Below are 18628 nucleotides of genomic sequence, written 5' to 3'. Positions count from 1 at the left end.
TCTCCTTCCCCCACCAAATACCCTTCTCTCCCATTATCTTTTCTATTTTCTCTTGCCCTCTACCATTTCACCCAAACATACCATAAGACATAATCAGTGACAATGACACTTGATTTATGGGTAAATTATGGATGATGTTCAACTTGATGGGGTTTGAGTTGAAGTTCTCCACAACAAACCATCTGCAGATAAACAATCAAGTATTTTATTTCCTTTGTTGGAAAATTTTAAAGCAATATTTACTATACACGAGAGATATAGTATATAATTTGTGTTGACAAGCTATTATTGCATATCACAAAATTTACTAGCATCAAAAAAAAAAAAAAAAATTGAACACATTAATTAAGATTAATAATAGTACACAAGATTTGATTTAATATTTTTCAATTAATTTTGTTTAAGAAATATAAAATATTTTGTAGTTTTTAGAAATGTATATTATGTGAAATTTATTATTTTTCTTTAACCTACTACATAAATTTCACTATATAACTAAATATTTGCTAAACTTTTTAGATAAATTGTTTTGAAAATTAGGTATATCACATATCAATATATGATATATAAAGTACATTATATTGATGCAAAAAATTGTTTTTTATTTTTTTTATTTATGGATGAATTCACAATTTTAGTGATTATTCAATACACAAGGTCACTATTAATGAGATTTTTTTTTCCAAGAAGAACTTCCGACTTTACGATCTTCAATTTGATAGTATGTTCAAATTCAATCCAAGAAGTTCAAGTGTTAACTAAGTGGGAGTAACACCCTTTGTGGTGCCTAATTGCTGTGGTTTGAAACCCAACTCCTTACTCGTACTATATATATATATATATTGTGCTCAGAAAAAAAAACTACAAAATTATTGTAGCAATATAAATTAATCATGTTTTTTGATAAAAAATTACTAATATTTATTGTTAAAGTTAATATTCAAAATTATATATCTTTTTTTACTCTCATATTGTTAATAAAGATCATAATTAATTAAAATATTTCTCCAAAAACAAAAGTAAATTAAAATGATTGATTTTTATTTTAGAGAGTTTCAACCTATGACGATAGCTCTTGACGATAACTCTTCATCATCAGACCAAGAATTTTTGATGTAGGCGATAATTGAATCCCGGATCTCTTATACAACCATAAAAAACTTTACTAGTTGAATTAATTGGAATCCACATTAAAATGATTGAATTGATATACTTGATAAGTTAAGATGAAAAAAAAAAAACATAACATTTTTGGAATTTTATTGTATATTCCACTGTAATTATATAAGAGGAGGGGTAGACATTTATCATAGTAAAAATTACCCAACATTTTCCTCTGTGTTTGTCAGTCCAAAATGTCCATGCTATTTATTCGAATATCCAAAATGCCACTCGAAAACCCCCAAATCTCGCAGAACTCACTGTGTTGACTGTGTCCGACTTAGGGGTTTTAGCCTTTCTGGGTAGAGAGAGAGAGAGAGAGAGATGGGGAGGAGGATATTGAACGATGCGTTGAGATCGATAGTGAATGCGGAGAAGAGAGGAAAAGCGACGGTGGAGTTGAAGCCTATCTCCAATGTCATTTCTTCTTTTCTCAAGATCATGAAAGATCGAGGTAAATCTATACTATTCCCCCCCCCCCCCCTCTCTGCCGATATGGGTTTTCTTTATAGTTCTATTTTTATACTTTTGGATTCTCTTATTATTTGAAATAGTGGTGGGTTTGTATCAATTGAGGATCTTTGCAAACTTCAATGGTTTAGTTTTTATCTATCTTGAGGTAATATAATATTTGTGTTTGGTTTTTGGTGCTGAAGTGGTAAAAGGTTGGTGGGTACCTCAAATTATTGGTGTCATAATGTTGGAGCTAACAGAAATAGTGAGACACTGAGATACTGGAGTGTTTGGATTGAAAAAGAATGGTGGATTGTCTATTTTATTCCTACCCATACAAATTTTAATGGGGTTGTTTTTAGAAATCTGGTACTCTAAATAGAGTGATGGAGGATTGCATCATGGTTCTATTTCATTTCATGTGAATTTCAGAGCATTTTAGATTCTCTTTTCAAATTTTAATTTTTGGTGTGTGTTTTCATCGGTCTTGTATATGTTTCTACTCTGAACTGATACAGGTTTAAGCTTTTTTGATTTTTGGTTATGCTTGCATCTGGTGAATTTTGAACCCGTTGTCTTATCCTCCACCTATTGTGGGAGGAGGAAGTATTATTAGATTTAGAGCTCATATACTTTATATTTTTATAAGTAGCTCATAGACTGGGTCTAAGCCAAAATTCTACTTGTATTATTATTATTTTTCAAGTACTGGTGCATTTAGTCTCATTCTTTGTCCAATATTCCTAAAAGAGGAGAGGTTGAAACAGTTGCCATAAAGTTAGAGGGAGATAATTTAGTTTAGAACCCTTGGGAGGTCCCTATCATAATTAGAAACCTGAAGTTACTAGAAAATAGATAAATAAACATAAATGCGAAGCGAGGAGGTGCCTGTATTTTACTTGATTAATTGGATAGCTGTTTGTGTTTCATTGGGGTCAGAAGTATGATTTCATTTAATTTTCATCACAGTAGCGGTAGCTGCTTATGAAAGGTTAGTCTTAGGCATTTTCAGATAGTTCCTTTGTTCCTATATGAATCCATGCTTACAGAGGGGCAGTTTAGGAAGTTTCTTAAACCACCTTCTCTAGACCAGCAAAGCTTTGCTACCTGTGGATTGGAGCAGCTGCTATACATGTGCATTTCCTTCTTCCATTTTTGGGTTCTGAAAGGCTATTGGTTACTCTTTTGCATGCTGCAGAAAGAACAGCTTGTTTTTTTGGGCACACAGTTTAATTAACTTGGTATAGTTACTTTTAGGGTACATCAAGGATTATCAGGTCTATGATCCGCATAGAGTGGGGAGGATAACAGTTGAACTACAAGGCAGGGTTAAAGATTGCAAGGCTCTCACTTACAGGCAGGATATCAAGGCAAGGGATATTGAAAATTACAGATTGCGTATGCTACCAACACATCAGGTTTGTCACCTTTTGATGTTCAACATTCTGACATTGATGCTCATTTTCCCTTTTTATATTGGAAAAGGCTTGGGGGAAGAATGGGATCTGTGTTTGCGTTAATGAAATGTCACTTATGAAATTCTTCTTCTTCTGACTTATCTTATTACTTGTCTCTCCCTCTCTTCATGCAGTGGGGTTATGTTGTAATCACAACTCCCGATGGTGTTTTGGATCACGAAGAGGCAATTAAAAAGAATGTGGGTGGTCAGGTTTTGGGTTATTTTCTTTAGACTTCCATCTTGCCTTTTTTGACATGCTTGGAGGGAAAGGGGCATAGAGTTGCCCATATGATCACATTTTGCCTTTGTTAGCAAGCATTTGTTATGTTGTCTACTTCTTCAGTCAGTTGTAATTTTGTCTCTGTTGATGAATGAGATGATGGACATAACTTTGTTTCCTTTCTCTTCATAAATTGATTGTTTGTTCAGTATTGAAACATGATGGTACAAATTCAAACTAGATCTACCTAAGAATTTGGTCATATTAAATGAACATATCTTCATATGTCCTGAATCTGTTATCCATTTTAATCTATGGTTGCATTTCTCTAGTCAACTTCCAGATGTTGTTTGCTGTCTAAAGCAATGTTGCACTTCGACATTGAATTTTTTTTTTTTTTGGGGATAAATATCCTTCGACGTTGATTTGACCGAGTATTGTCTTAGCAATTGGCATTTTCATCAGTTGCATCTTCAGCCATGTTGTGGCATTATAACACCTCTCTCTCTCTCTCTCTCTCTCTCTCTATATATATATATATATATATTTGTGTGTAATGAATAAAAGATAAATTGGAAGTCTAATTAAAATATTAAATAATTATGAAATGATGTTATTTTTACTTCTTATAAGAAAATGATTTATTTAAAAAATGTCCACACTATGTGCTAATAGTTTATGACATGACAAGAAGACACTTGACAAAACTATTAGCACAGTGTCCAACCGGTGTTGTTAAAAGCGTTGAGCGCACTTAAGTGCAAAGGCCTCTTGGAGCCTAGGTACAAAGCGCAAGCGCGCCCTTGATCGATGTGAAGCGCACATTTAAAAAAATTTATTAATTTATTAATTTTTTTTATTAATGATCAATACAACAATCAAATGATCAATTAATCATATAAATTACAATAAAACATTTTATATAATTTATATAACATTTATATGATTCTATTGTGCTTTACAAAATATGTGCAACCATGATATTTGATGGCCATGATTATAAAACATGGTTGAATCAAAATAGAAGTATAGAACCAAGAAGAAAAAGGCTAAAAAGTACTAGAATGTTAAGTAATGTTATCTTTGTGAATGTCTGATTTAGTGTTTGTGTGGTTATGGTTAAAAGTTCAAAAATATCTAAAGAGATAGGATTAGGTGTATGGTAGCACACCACACTATTAGTTTTTGTATATTAAATCAATGGCTTATATCAAACATATTAGATCTAATGACTAAAAATCAAATCAGAATTAAAAAAAAAAAAATTTACAAAAAGCTCAAAAAAGCGCGCTTTGCGCTTAATAAAAAAGCTCAAAAAGCGCGCTTTTGTGAGGGTGCTTCGCTTTAGAGGGAAAAAGCCCTAAGGGCTCTGCGCTTTGCGCTTAAGCGCGCTTTTAACAACATCATGTCCAATTGATTTGACAAAATGTCACTGTACTCTTTTTTCTCTCTTCACTAATCTCTACCATTTTTTAACATGTGCCTCCAATATGTTGAAATCGCTGCCAAATGTAGCGAGATTCTAGCCATATATGGTGAAAACTTGACTGGATTTAGGCAGATCTTGATTGAAAATCTCAGCTTCACCATGCTTGCTAACATTACCAATATCAAGGTGGTTTTGACCAATTTAACTGTTAAATCACCCAAGTTGTGGCAGTATAACCTATATATCCGCAATCAGCAACAAGTTGCTTGATCCCAAACCCACCTTAATTTGGTCAGTTGTCGATTTGAGCCTAAACTTGACATTGACCAACCTGTGGACAACTCTAGATGACGTGAAAAAAAAATGTAGATTTTCAAAACTTTATGTGAATATATTAGAAAAATTCAATAAAAGGTTAAATACTTTTATTTTACATTTTTTTAATATAAGAAAGCAGTGTTCAAGCTTTTGGTCAGATTATTTCACTTCTTATCTATGAGACATTTTGAAAATCCCATGGATGGATAGTATGATGGATGAAATTTGGGATCTTTGGGCATGTCTTTCAAGCCTATGGACTAATAGTGTGGTAAATGGAAATCGAGACTCATAGTTTATGACGTCTTTTGAGTCTATGTATTATATTAATATAAGTATGTATTATATTAATATAAGTATATTACATTAATAGTGTGGTATATTACATTATTAGTGTGGTATATTAATATAAGTATTATAAGTATAGATATTAGTATGGTACATTATTAGTGTGGTATATATATGTATTATATTAATATAAGTATAGATATGGATATAGATATGGTTTAAAAAAAGAAAAAAATATAGATATAGATATATAGATAAGAATAAAGATAAAGATGTAGATATAAATATAGATAGAAATAAAGATAAAAAGATAATAATAAGTGGCTTGATACTTGTGCCAAATTGCCAATTGCCAAGCCAAGATAAAAATGATTTATTTAGAAAATGACCACGCTATGTGCTTGTTTGTGAGAATACAAACTACCTTGAAAATAACTACTTGGAAGACAAAACTTCACACCAAAATGATGGGCTCTGCCACTGCCTAAACTAACAGGACTTCAAAAGTACAAAATATTCAACTAAGGAAAACAAGGGAACAAGCAATGTAATCACAATATTTAGATATTTTATTTCAAAATTCAAGTTCATACAAATAAGAAAGATTCAAATCACACAAACTCCTAAGTTAAATAACAAAAAACTATCCTAAGATAATTCATGTGAGACAAACGCACTTACAAACATGAAGTTATCCTTTCGTTGACTGGGTATGTGAATCTAGTTTGTCAGATTTTTTGTTGTATCCTTCTAATAATATCTTTAATCTTTATTTATAGTAGACAAAAACAGTTACTGCACCCTCCTCATATTTTGGTAACTTCTATTGTATTCTGACTTAGTGGATAACTGACTCATATGCTCACTTTACAAAAGCCTTCAGTTATGTGGACCTCCAAAACTTCTGCTGTGACTGTGATATTTTCTTTTATAATGGGCCTTGTAAGTTTGCTTATTTGGGCCATGTAAAATCAAGATCCAGCCCCTCACGTCACACTTTGGTGGACAATCTGACTCACATGCTCACACATGTGAACATGTTTATTTTTTGGCCTAACAGTGCTAATAGTTTATGACATTACAAGAAGACACAAACACACACACACACATATATATATTAGTTGTTAACGCTTACAATGCACGGAAAGATAATACATATTTAATTAATAAGTATTAGCACCAATAAGTAAAAGGTCAAATTTAAGAGTTTAGTGAAAAATAATTTACCAAATTATTTAAAAACTTGCGTAAAGACTATCAAACATAATCTGTTTAGTCAGTGTATCAAATTTAATTTAATAAGCACTATTTAGTGTAAAGTTACTTTATTGTAAAAGATAATGATTTCTAATTAGTTTAAACTAACATCATATCACACTATTTATAACTTCGAAAATTAATTTAAAAAAAAAAATCAAAATGATGATGTTAGGGTTGTCCAATTGTGACCTACACTGACAAATTTTTTTGATTTGGAGGAATCTAAACTGGATTTCGGCCTATTCAACCAATATGATAGTTGGCGACAAGAAAACTAGACTTCTCAGGTCGAGTGACAGTTCTGCTTGCCTGAAACTAACTCCAACCGATTCAACGGAATGCCACTGTACTCTTCCTTCTCTCTTCACTAATCTCTACCAATTTTTTTAACATGTGCCTCCAATATGTTAAAATCACTGCTAAATGTGGCGAGATTCCAGCCATACCTAGTAAGAACTTGACATGATCAAGGTAGATCTCAATTGAAAATCTTAGATTCACTACGATTGCTTACATTACCAATTTTAAGGCAGTTTTGACCAATTCGACTATCTAATCTCCCAAGCCAAGGTAGTCTGACCTATATACTCATAGTCGACAACAAGTTGCTTGATCCTAAGCCTACCTTAATTGAGCCCATTGTTGATTTGAATGCATACCCTACACCAATCCATCTGTGGACAACTCTAGATGATGTAAAAAAAAATGTGGATTTTTAGAAGTTTATGTGAAACTATTTAGAAAAACTCAATAAATGGTCAAAAACTTTTACTATACATGTTTTTTATAGAAGAAACTATTTCACTTTCTACCTGTGAGACATCTTGAAAATTCCATGAATTGATAGCATAATTAATGAAATTTGAGACCTTTGAGTATGTCTTTCAAGTTTGTGAACTAGTAGTGCAGTGAATGGGAATTGAGACTCAAAATTTACGACATGTCCTTCAAGTCCATGGACCAATAGTATAGTACATTGACTTTAGTCATACTTTTATATTACGTTATTATATGTATTATATTGATATAAATATAGATATAGATAAAAATAAAGATAAAGATGTGGATATAAATATGTATAGAAATAAAGATAAAAACAAGGATAACAATAAGTGACTTGATACTTGTGCCAATTGCCAAACCAACATAGGCCGTATATATATATATATATTAGGCAAAACTATATTATTGGTTCTTAAAATTTACTCTGTGTTTGCAACTAGTCCCTTAAGTTTTAAGTGAGTGCTATTGGTCATTCGAGTTTAAAAAATGACCAATGTTTGTCATTTTATTAATTGGGCCAAAATGGGCAAATGCCCCTTTCACATAAAAAATCTAGCATTTTGTCCCATTTTCCAAACTAATTAGGGAAATGCCCTTATTTTGAAACTCGATTTTTGGACAATTTAGTTAAATCAAATTGAAAAATTAAAAAAAAAAAAAAATTTTGGAACTCGAGTACCATGTGAAGTACTCGAGTTCATGGAACTCGAGTTCCTTGAAAAAATTCAAGTGGAACTTGAGTTCCATGAACTCGAGTACTTCACATGGTACTTGAGTTCCAAAATTTTTTTTTTCCTAAGTCCACATTCACTATAACTCGATGTTCAAAAATCGAGTTTTACATTTGGAACTCGATTTTTAGATACTCGAGTTTCAAAACAGGGGTATTTCTCTAATTAGTTTGGAAAATGGGGCAAAATGCTGGATTTTTTTGTGTGAAAGGGGTAAAAGCCCATTTTGGCCTATTAATTGTCATTAGTTTTATGGCCTACATGGTTAACATCTTATTAACTAATGTGACTCTTTTTTTAGTATAATTCCGCGTGATGAATTTAACGTAGTTTCCACATCAGTAACTCATTAATTATTATCTAATAGATAATAAAATAAAATCCTTTGTTGTTCCCATTCTTAATCCCTCTCTCGTCTCTAGTCTTTGCCCAATCTACGGTGGTCTATCAAAGTGGTGTAAATACGGAATCAGATCAGAAAGGAAGAAAAGGAACAAAGCAGAAAGAAGAAGTGAAGTCTGGGATATAAACGACAGCAATGTAATGTAGCTATTGTGATACTGTTGTTATAATGTAGTCTAAAGCTACCTGCAGTTTAGTGTTTTTATTTATTTATTTAAGTAGGCTGTGTTCACACGTGTATTAACTAACTAACACACGTGCTATAACTAATCCTGTGTAATTTGGGATATTTTGCTTATGCTCTGTTTTGGTATTTAGACGCAATTACTTGTATAGATTCATTCATTCAGTTGAAATCAATTTTTCTTCAACTTTAATTCTCTCTCTAGCTTTCTGCTTCTTCCTAAAGATTCTTTGTGCTTTCTTATATGGTATCAGAACTTGAGCCTTTGTTAATGGCATCAAACACTGAAACTTCATCTTCTTCCTCTCAGCGCGAGCTCTCTCCAATGGAGGATCCTCGTAGTCCATTCTTTTTGCATCATGGTGAATCTCCTGGTGCGATCCTCGTTGCTCAACTTCTTACTGAGGATAATTACCCTACCCGGGCTAGAGTAATGAGAATGGCTTTGGATGCCAAGAGTAAACTTGGTTTTGTTGATGGTTCTATCACTGCTTCAATGGAAGTCACACCACTCGAGAAACAAGCTTGGTCAAAGTGCAATTCAGTGATTTCTTTATGGATCTTGAACTCAGTTTCACCTCACATCACAACTAGTTTCATTTATAGAGACACAACTTTTGCAGTGTGGAATGCACTCAAGAATCATTTTCTTCAAGCCAATGGGCCAAGAATTTCTCAACTTCAGAAGAAAATCTCCACTGTGATGCAAGGGGATTCCACAGTGACAAGTTTTTTCACTGACCTTCAAGCTTCTTGGGATCAATTGCTAAATCTCAGGCCATTGCCAAATTGTTCATGTGGTAAATGCACTTGTGGAGTAAATGATAAGATTGCAGATCTTTATCATCAAGATTCAATCATGCAATTCCTCAATGGACTGAATGATTGCTATTCTTAAGTTAAGACTCAAATCCTTATGATGGAACTTGTGCCATCCATAGATAAGACTTTCTCGTTGGTGATCCAAGAGGAAAGGAAAAGATCTCCTTTTAATGGCACTCCTTCAATTGAATCAGTTTCACTTGCAGTTAAGAACCAAGTCTTCAATCAAGGTTCTTCTTCAAATTACAGAAATGACAAGAATTTTAAGGGCAATGGTGGCAAAGGAAGACCTGTGTGCTGCCACTGTGGAAAGCTTGGTCACATCATGGAGAAGTGCTATAAGCTGGTTGGATTTCCTCCAGGTTACAAGCAAAAGGGGAGAGTTGCCAAAGCTAATCAAGTTATGGTTGATGGAGATCATGACCAATCTGAGATTGTGCATCAAACCAGTTCTTTTCCTTTTACTCCAGAGCGGTATCAACAATTGCTCTCTATGTTGAACTCTCATGCCTCCACTTCTGGTAATTCCAATGATGCTATTGCCACATCCAACTCTGCTCTTTTAGGTGATTTCTATGTCTTTTTTCCAGATTCTGTTTGCTTGAATATGCAACATTCCATTTTTGCCAAGAATCCTGTCAATAAAACAACTTTTGATAAGCAAACTTGGGTTCTAGACACTGGGGCAATAGATCATATTGTCCATTCTGTCACATTATTCACTAAAATAACTAGCTCCATTTCATTTTTTGTTCAATTGCCTAATGGTGAAAGGTTTGTTGTCACACACATTAGCACTATTCAAGTCACAACTAATTTGGTCCTTGAAAATGTCCTGTGTGTTCCTGCTTTCACTTTCAATTTGATCTCAGTCAGTCAATTGACTAAAAGTCTATCATGCTGTTTTGTTTCCTTGTCCAATTTGTGCTTTATACAAGACATTTCTTGTTGGAGAACGATTGGAGTGGGTAAACTGCATAACAATCTCTACTTGTTGCAATCTACAACTTCTTGCAAATCTGATTCTGCAGTAACTTCCATTTTAGATTCTGTTTTCAGTACTTTTGTCAATAATGTTTCTAATATTCCTGTCATTACCAAGCCATATCTTTGGCATCTTAGATTAGGCCATGCTTCAGATGTAAAACTCAATGCTTTACATGATTGTATTCCTGATGTAAGCATTGTACATAGCAATAAAACTTGTACTCTTTGTCCTATTGCAAAATAGAAATGTTTGCCCTTTCCTTTCTTTAATCATTTGTCTGAAAATGCTTTTGACCTTATCCATTGTGATGTTTGGGGTCCTTTTGTCAAATCTACTCATGATGGTTTTAGGTATTTTCATACCATTGTAGATGATGCAACTAGATCCACATGGTGTGTATCTTATGAAAAATAAATTAGATACCAGGCCTTTGTTAATTTCCTTTTTCAACATGATATCCACCTAGTTTTAGACCAAAATCAAGGCTATTAGATCAGACAATACTCAAGAGTTTATCCTCAAAGATTTTTATGCTGTTCGTGGTATTTTACATCAGCATTCATGAGTTGCCACTCCACAACAGAATTCAGTTGTGGAGAGGAAACACCAACATAAAATTGAGCATTGCAAGAGCCTTAAGGTTCCAGTCTAATGTGCCACTATCTTTTTGGGGTGAGTGTGTTCTAATTGTTGTGTATATCATCAATAGATTACCCTCTTCCACTTTAGGCAATAAAGCACCTTTTGAAAAGTTTTATAATAAACTTCCTTCCTATGATCATCTCAAGGTATTTGGTTGCCTTTGTTTTGCCTTTACTTTGTCTCACAATAGGTCTAAATTTGATCATAGATCTATTCCATGTGTTTCCTGGGCTATCCTTATGGTGTTAAGGGTTTTAAAGTGCTTAATTTGGCTTCTAAGAAAATCTTTGTTTCTAGGGATGTTCTCTTTCATGAAACTGTTTTTCCTTATGTTTCCTCCACCTACTCTTCATCAGCTCATTCTACCATTTCATTGCCTCATATTTTCCCTTACTTAGACCCTTACATTGACTCTTTACCTTCTGTTTCTCATCCTACTGATCCTGTTATTACTTCCATTCTTGATTCACCTAGTCATTTTGATCCTACACCTGATTTACCTCATTCCTCTTTACCTCATAATACTTCTGCTTTACCTGTTTCTGATTTGCTTGCTGCTACTCAAGCACCTTCACTTGTCTCTATCCCTACTGCTTCTATAGACCCTATTACTGCTTCTGTTCCATCTTTAAGGAAGTCCACTAGAATTACTAAAAATCCTGCTTATTCGCAAGATTATAAATGCGGTAATGTTGTTCATGATCAGTTTGATCCTTCCAATCCAACCATCAAGTCTAGTTCTGGTTCCACCTCTTCCATTTCAGGTACTAAATACCCTTTATCTCTTTATCTTGATTCTTCTAGTTTGTCACCCTCTTATGCCCATTTTTGTTCTCTAATCACTACTATTTCTAAGCCTAAATCTTATAATGAGGCTGTTAAAGACCCTAAGTGGCAGGACACTATGGCTGTTGAGATTGCAGCATTGGAATCTAACCAGACTTGGACTGTTACTCCCTTGCCTCCTCATAAAAAGGCCATTGGGTGCAAATGGGTGTATAGAATCAAGTATAAGGCTAATGGGATAGTGGAAAGGTATATACATGACTTGTGGCTAAAAGTTTCACTCAACAAAAGGGTTTGGACTTCACAGAAACTTTCTCACCTATAGCCAAGATGACTTCAGTTAAAACTTTGCTTGCCATTGCTGTTGTGAGGGGTTGTCACCTTGTTCAGCTTGATGTAAACAATGCTTTGCTCCATGGTGAGCTCCATGAGGAAGTTTATATGCAGCTGCCTCAAGGTTTTCACAGCAAGGGGGAGCATTTGGTGTGCAAGCTCAACAAATCATTGTATGGTCTCAAGCAGGCATCAAGACAGTGGTATTCTATGTTTTCTTCTACCATTTTAAAGTGTGGGTTCAAGCAACCTATATTTGATTACTCTTTGTTTACCAAGAGGTTCAATCAGTCCTTCATAGCTCTATTGGTCTATGTTGATGACATCCTTATTGCCAACAATAATGTTCATGCTGTTGAAGAACTTAAGGTGTTTTTGGATCAAGAATTTAAGCTAAAAGATCTTGGTAACCTTAAAGACTTCCTTGGTCTTGAAGTGGCCAGATCAAAACAAAGTATTTCTTTATGCCAAAGGAAGTATGCTTTAGAGTTACTTAAAGATGCAGGCATGACAGGATGCAAGCCTAGCAGAGTTCCTATGGAGCAAAACTTAAAATTGAGCAAGTTTTATGGAGAGTTGTTGCTTGACCCTGGTGTGTATAGAAGATTGGTAGGCAGATTGTTGTATCTTACTATTACTAGACCTGACATAGCTTACTCAGTACATAAACTGAGTCAATTTATGTCCAAGCCACGAAAACCCCATCTGGATGCAGCCTATAAAGTATTACAATACCTTAAAGTAAGTCCTGGTCAGGGTATACTTTTCTTATCCAAATCAGATTTACACTTGAAAGCATACACAGATGCAGACTAGGCATCTTGTATTGACACTAGAAGATCCACCACTGGGTATTGTATTTTCTTAGGTGACTTACTAATTTCATGGAAATCTAAGAAGCAATCCATAGTCTCTAGGTTATCTGCTGAAGCAAAATATAGAGCCATGGCAGTGACCACTTGTGAAATCACTTCGATTCTGGCCTTGTTGAAGGATTTAGAGGTAGTTCATCCAAGACCTGCCATGCTTTCTATGACAATCAAGCAGCTATATATATTGGCAAGAACCCTTTGTTTCACGAAAGAACCAAGCATATAGAAATAGATTGTCACTTGGTCAGAGATAAAGTTTAAGATAAAGTCATTAGGTTGTTTTTCACTCCTACTCATTCACAGCTAGCTGATCTTCTTACAAAGTTTCTTAGTGGTCAACAATTGAAGCACTACTTACCAAGATGAGCATTGTGAACATTCACAATCCTAGCTCTCATCTTGAGGAGAATCAGATCAGAAAGGAAGAAAAGGAACAAAGCAGAAAGAAGAAGTGAAGTCTGGGATATAAACGACAACAATGGAATGTGATACTATAGTTATAATGTAGTCTAAAGCTACCTGTAGTTTAGTGTTTTTTATTTAAGTAGGCTGTGTTCACACGTGTATTAACTAACTAACACACGTGCTCGTGTAATTTGGGATATTTTGCTTATGCTCTATTTTGGTATTTAGACGCAATTACTTGTACAGATTCATTCATTCAGTTGAAATCAATTTTTCTTCAACTTTAATTCTCTCTCTAGCTTTTTGTTTCTTCCTCAAGATTCTCCGTGCTTTCTTATATGGTCACCTCTCAATATACCGTTGCTATCAATGAAAATGATCTAGGTGAGATCCACTATGAAAAATCAAGCCCAAGTGACCATCTACCTAAAACTACCAAAATTGCTGATGTTGAAGCCAACCGTGGTTGGTTGTGAAAAATTCAAGTTTCACTAATGAAACTTGAAACCCCTAATGAAATCAAAACAAAATAGGACATTTACATTAGAATAAGATTTGAAATGAACTAATTAAAATCTAAAAGTTTTAGGAAAATTGTAGGCTTACAACTCAATAAGCTACAATAAACTATTCCCAATCACACCAGTGGCATTCGATTCAGAGTTGAACCATAAGGAATTCCATGGTCATGGCTATTTCTCCATTGTTTATGGTTGAATGCCTCTACACCCAGCCTATAAAGAAGGAGGGAGAGTTTTGCTGGGCTTTGATGACTTAAGAGGAGTGGAGAAGCAGAGATTCAAGCTTGACGCCAGCGGTAGAAGAGAAGAACGGTCTTATGAGATTTTTTATTATTCAGTTTTGATGATTTGTGTGCGTTTATTTTCTTAATTAAAATCTGATGTGTGAATCTAGTATTTTAGTAGATGATGTGGCATTAAGCCACGTAAATTTGTAAATCTCATATAAATTTTTTTTGGAGAAGAAAATCTCTTAGAATAAAATGTGTAGTACTTTTTTTTTTGGATGTAAAATCTGTGAATTTGTATTCAATCAACCAAAATTGAAGTACAACAAAGAAAGTTAAAAACAAATACTACCCATTACAATCGTTTTGAACTATCTCCAGCAACACAAAAGGAAAAGCATTCCTCCACACTTGGGAATCTTTCTAGACCCTAGCAAGATGAGCAAGCTCATGGGCGGCTCTGTTGTACTCCCTTTTCACGTGCTTGATCTTCCAACTTGTGAACGTACTCAGCAAAGACATAATTCCTTGGTACAGATGCCCAAGGTTACCATCCACTAACCCATTATTAATCCCATTGACTGTTGTTACAGCATTAGATTCAATGATTATTTGAGTCAGCTTCATGTCACGAGCAAGCAAAATTCCATTCTCCATAGCCAGCGCTTCCACCTCTTCAACGAAAAATTGACCTTGAAAATATTTACAACTAGCTGCCATAACTGCTCCTTCAGAATCTCTAATAATAGCCCCTACACTAGAGTTTCTTTCATCCATAGAAGTGGCTCCATCTACATTAATTTTGTAAACTCCAACTGGTGGAGGGAGCCAGCTGTTATTTCCTTTAGCTTGATTATTGTTCAGGGCATTCCTTGCACCCCTAAACTCTTGAATGAACCTGTTAGCAAAAATCCAAATATGTCTCGGCAGCTTGCAGGTAGCTTCAAAAACAATTGAATTCCTATTATACCATATTGACCAGGCTACACTGAAGAAGACTTCAAGGTCACGGGCTGTACCATTCTCAAGGATTCGCTAAGCAACATCAGCTATGTCATGTAACCTCAGCCCCATCTGGACCACTTGAACGTCCCAATTATCCCAAACTCTCCTTGTAACTTCACATTTTATAATGGAATGAAAAGCCGTTTCCATCTCCCTTCCACAACAAGGACAAAGGTCATCCTCACCGATGCCTCTTCTCCTCAGATTTACCATTGTTGGAAGAGCCTCAATACATGCTCTCCAAGCAAAGATTTTAATCTTTGATGGAATATTTAAATGCCAAACTCTCTTCCACAAACGCCCTCTAGGATCTCCACCCTAGCTTTCCCTTTCCTCAGATGAATCTACTATATCAAGGGCCACATAATAAGCACTTTTAACAGAAAACATACCTTTGTTGTTAGCAGCCCAAATTATTTTGTCCTCAGGAAGATTATAACTAATTGGTATGTTGAGGATCGTTCTTGCTTCAAAAGGCAAAAAAATTGAGTTAATGAGATCAGCCTTCCACTTTCTAGTATCATAATCAATTAAAGCCGAAACCATTGGGAAATCATCGAAGTCACGGGGAGGGGAGATCACCTTGTACGTTGTGGGGGTAGGCAGCCACTTGTCGTTCCAAATGTGAATCAATCTTCCATTACCAACTCTCCATCGATAACCCCTTTTTACAACTTCAAGCCCTTGCATAATGCTTCTCCAAACATAGGATGGTCTAGAACCCAAAACAGCATTGAGAACATCACCATAGGGATAGTATTTAGCCCTATATACTCGAGCTACTAATGAGTTTGGATTCATGAGAAGCCTCCAACCTTGCTTCGCTAACATGGCGAGGTTAAAAGCTTGAAGGTTTCTAAACCCCATCCCACCTCGAAGCTTTGATTTGCACAAGCGCTTCCAACTTACCTAGGCCAATTTAGACTCTTGACCACGCTACCCCCACCAAAACCTTCTCATCATACCCTCTATGTCATCACACAACCCCTTTGGTAATTGAAAACAACTCATTGCATACATTGGAACAGCTTGAGCCACAACCTTTATGAGAATCTCCTTACCGCCAATAGAGAGAAACTTTTCTTTCCACCCCGCAAGCTTCCTTTCTACCCTTTCTTTAATCTCCGCAAAGACTTTGTTTTTTGATTAGCCAATAATAGATGGAAGGCCAAGATACTTCCCATGCCTAGAATCTTGCATAGGCCCCAAAATTTCCAAGACCTCCTTTTTCTTTTCTTCCCCCGTATTTGCACTAAAGAAAATAGATGACTTGTCTGCATTGATTTTCTGACCAGAGGCAACTTCATACCTCTGAAGAATTTCAATTAAATTTTCACATTCTTGGCCACTAGCTTTACAAAAAAGCAGACTATCATCCGCAAAAAAGAGACGAGAGATCTTGGGACATCCTCTGCAAATAGATAAGCCACTCAACATCTGATTTTCTACTACCCTACTTATAAGAGAAGAAAATCCATTTGCACAAAGCAAGAATAAATAAGATGATAGGGGAGATGATTGGGGATCTCCTTGATGAAGACCCCTCGAAGGTATAATATTACCATACGCTACACCATTAATAAGCACAGAATAGGAGACAGAAGTAATGCACCGCATAATCAGGCAGATCCAGTTTTCATGAAAGCCTAATTTTTTCATAATTTGCTCAATGAACCCCCATTCCACCCTATCATAAGCCTTACTCATGTCTAGTTTAATTGCCATATAGCTCTCCTTACCATCTTTCTTATGGTCTAAAAAATGCATGAGTTTAAAGGCTATAAGAACATTATTAGTTATAAGCCTCTCAGATAGAAATGCACTTTAATTTTCAGAAATGATATGAGGGAGGACAGATTTGAGATGATTAACTAAGACTTTGGAAATGAGCTTATAGATTACATTACTTAGACTAATCGGTCTAAATTCTGTCATTTTAGTAGGATTGCGACTTTTGGGATAAGAGTAATAAACGTTTTATTTATGTCAGCCATAGAAATATCAGAATTTAAGACATTCAGAACCATGCTAACAACATCATTACCCACAATATCCCAATATTTTTGATAAAATATAGCTGGCATACCATCTGGAGCTTTGGTTGGGTGCATCTGCTTAAGGGCAGCTTCGATTTCATCTCTTGTAAACTGTCGGATCAAGCTTTGATTCATATCATCTGAAACCTTTGCATCAATAGTATCAACTACCTCTAGAATCTTATCAGGATTGGAAGTTGCATAAAGCTTCTCAAAATATGAAACTGCCACTTCAGCCACCTCTAATGGAGATTCCTTCCATACCCCCATTTCATCCATAATTCTGGAAATGAAATTCTTCTTTTTCGTCCCAGAAGCTTTTGTATGAAAATATTTTGTATTACGATCTCCCAGTCCCATCCACTGAATCTTGGATCTTTGCTGCCACATAATCTCCTCACAATCCAACAATTCATTAATTTCCTTCCCGAGTTTATTAATTTCACGCCCGTTACTTCCATCACGATCCCTCAACACCAGCTCATTTAGGACATTTCTTTTACTCTGAATCTGCCTAGGAACATTACCAAACACTGCCCTGTTCCACTTGGATACCTCTTTAGCACACTGCTTAAGACCATCAACCATGCCATTCGGACTGCAAAGATTTACACCCTCATTCCAAATAGCCTTGATAACATCTCTACAATCATTTCGTCGTGTCCACATTGCCTCAAACTGGAACCTTTTTTTCGTAAGTCTTTGAGGTATGACATCAGTGATCAAGAGCGCACAATGGTCACTGGTAGATTCCACTAGGTGATGAACTTTCATATCCCTGTAATGGTCAATCCAATCCTGCGTAACCAAAACACGATCTAATCGAAGATATATCCTCTGCCTTCCTTCTTGCATGTTACACCAAGTGAAATCCGGGCCACAAAAACCAAGGTCCTTAAAACCACAATAATTTATTGCTTCCCTAAAACCTCCCATCTGCCTTTGGGACCGTTGAGCTCCCCCCATTTTTTCCGACATCGAAACTATTTCAGTAAAATCCCCGAAGCACAACCAGGGGAGCTGAAACTTTTTGCTAAGAATTTTTAATAACTCCCAAGATTCCTTTCTTCTATGTGACTTAGGATTTCCATAAAATCCAGTAATCCGCCATTTAAACCCCGAATCTTCAAAAATAATGGCATCAACGTGTCTTTCTGAGTAGCTTTGAACATCAACCTTAATTTCCTTCTTCCACAACAAGGCTAAGCCCCCACTTCTCCCATAACTTGGAATAATTAAACCATTAGCAAAACCAACATTCATCTTTTTCCTCTCCATACTTTTCTTTTTCAGCTTTGTTTCT

General features: G+C 35.2%; 4 protein-coding genes across 4 annotated transcripts; 3 read left to right on the top strand and 1 right to left on the bottom strand.

The window, feature by feature from the left end:
- The first annotated feature begins 1347 nt into the window (after positions 1-1347).
- On the top strand, positions 1348-3587 carry LOC142627170 (small ribosomal subunit protein uS8my). The gene is made up of 3 exons (XM_075800975.1): positions 1348-1615; positions 2872-3032; positions 3206-3587. Exons 1-3 carry the CDS (start codon positions 1486-1488, stop codon positions 3302-3304), a joined length of 390 nt encoding a protein of 129 aa, XP_075657090.1. The 5' UTR covers positions 1348-1485; the 3' UTR covers positions 3305-3587.
- A 5345-nt stretch (positions 3588-8932) lies between these two features.
- Positions 8933-9586, top strand: LOC142630482 (uncharacterized). The gene has a single exon (XM_075804485.1). It carries the CDS (start codon positions 8933-8935, stop codon positions 9584-9586), a length of 654 nt encoding a protein of 217 aa, XP_075660600.1.
- A 21-nt stretch (positions 9587-9607) lies between these two features.
- Positions 9608-12251, top strand: LOC142630474 (uncharacterized). The gene is made up of 2 exons (XM_075804477.1): positions 9608-10687; positions 11391-12251. Exons 1-2 carry the CDS (start codon positions 9608-9610, stop codon positions 12249-12251), a joined length of 1941 nt encoding a protein of 646 aa, XP_075660592.1.
- Positions 12252-17220: 4969 nt separating this feature from the next.
- LOC142630448 (uncharacterized) lies at positions 17221-18603 on the bottom strand. The gene has a single exon (XM_075804448.1). It carries the CDS (start codon positions 18601-18603, stop codon positions 17221-17223), a length of 1383 nt encoding a protein of 460 aa, XP_075660563.1.
- Positions 18604-18628: the final 25 nt, after the last annotated feature.

The sequence above is a fragment of the Castanea sativa genome, chromosome 1 (assembly GCF_040712315.1).
Source record: "Castanea sativa cultivar Marrone di Chiusa Pesio chromosome 1, ASM4071231v1".
Lineage (NCBI taxonomy): Eukaryota > Viridiplantae > Streptophyta > Magnoliopsida > Fagales > Fagaceae > Castanea > Castanea sativa.
Note: the sequence above shows the minus strand (reverse complement) of the source record. Positions and strands in the feature narration are given on the sequence as shown.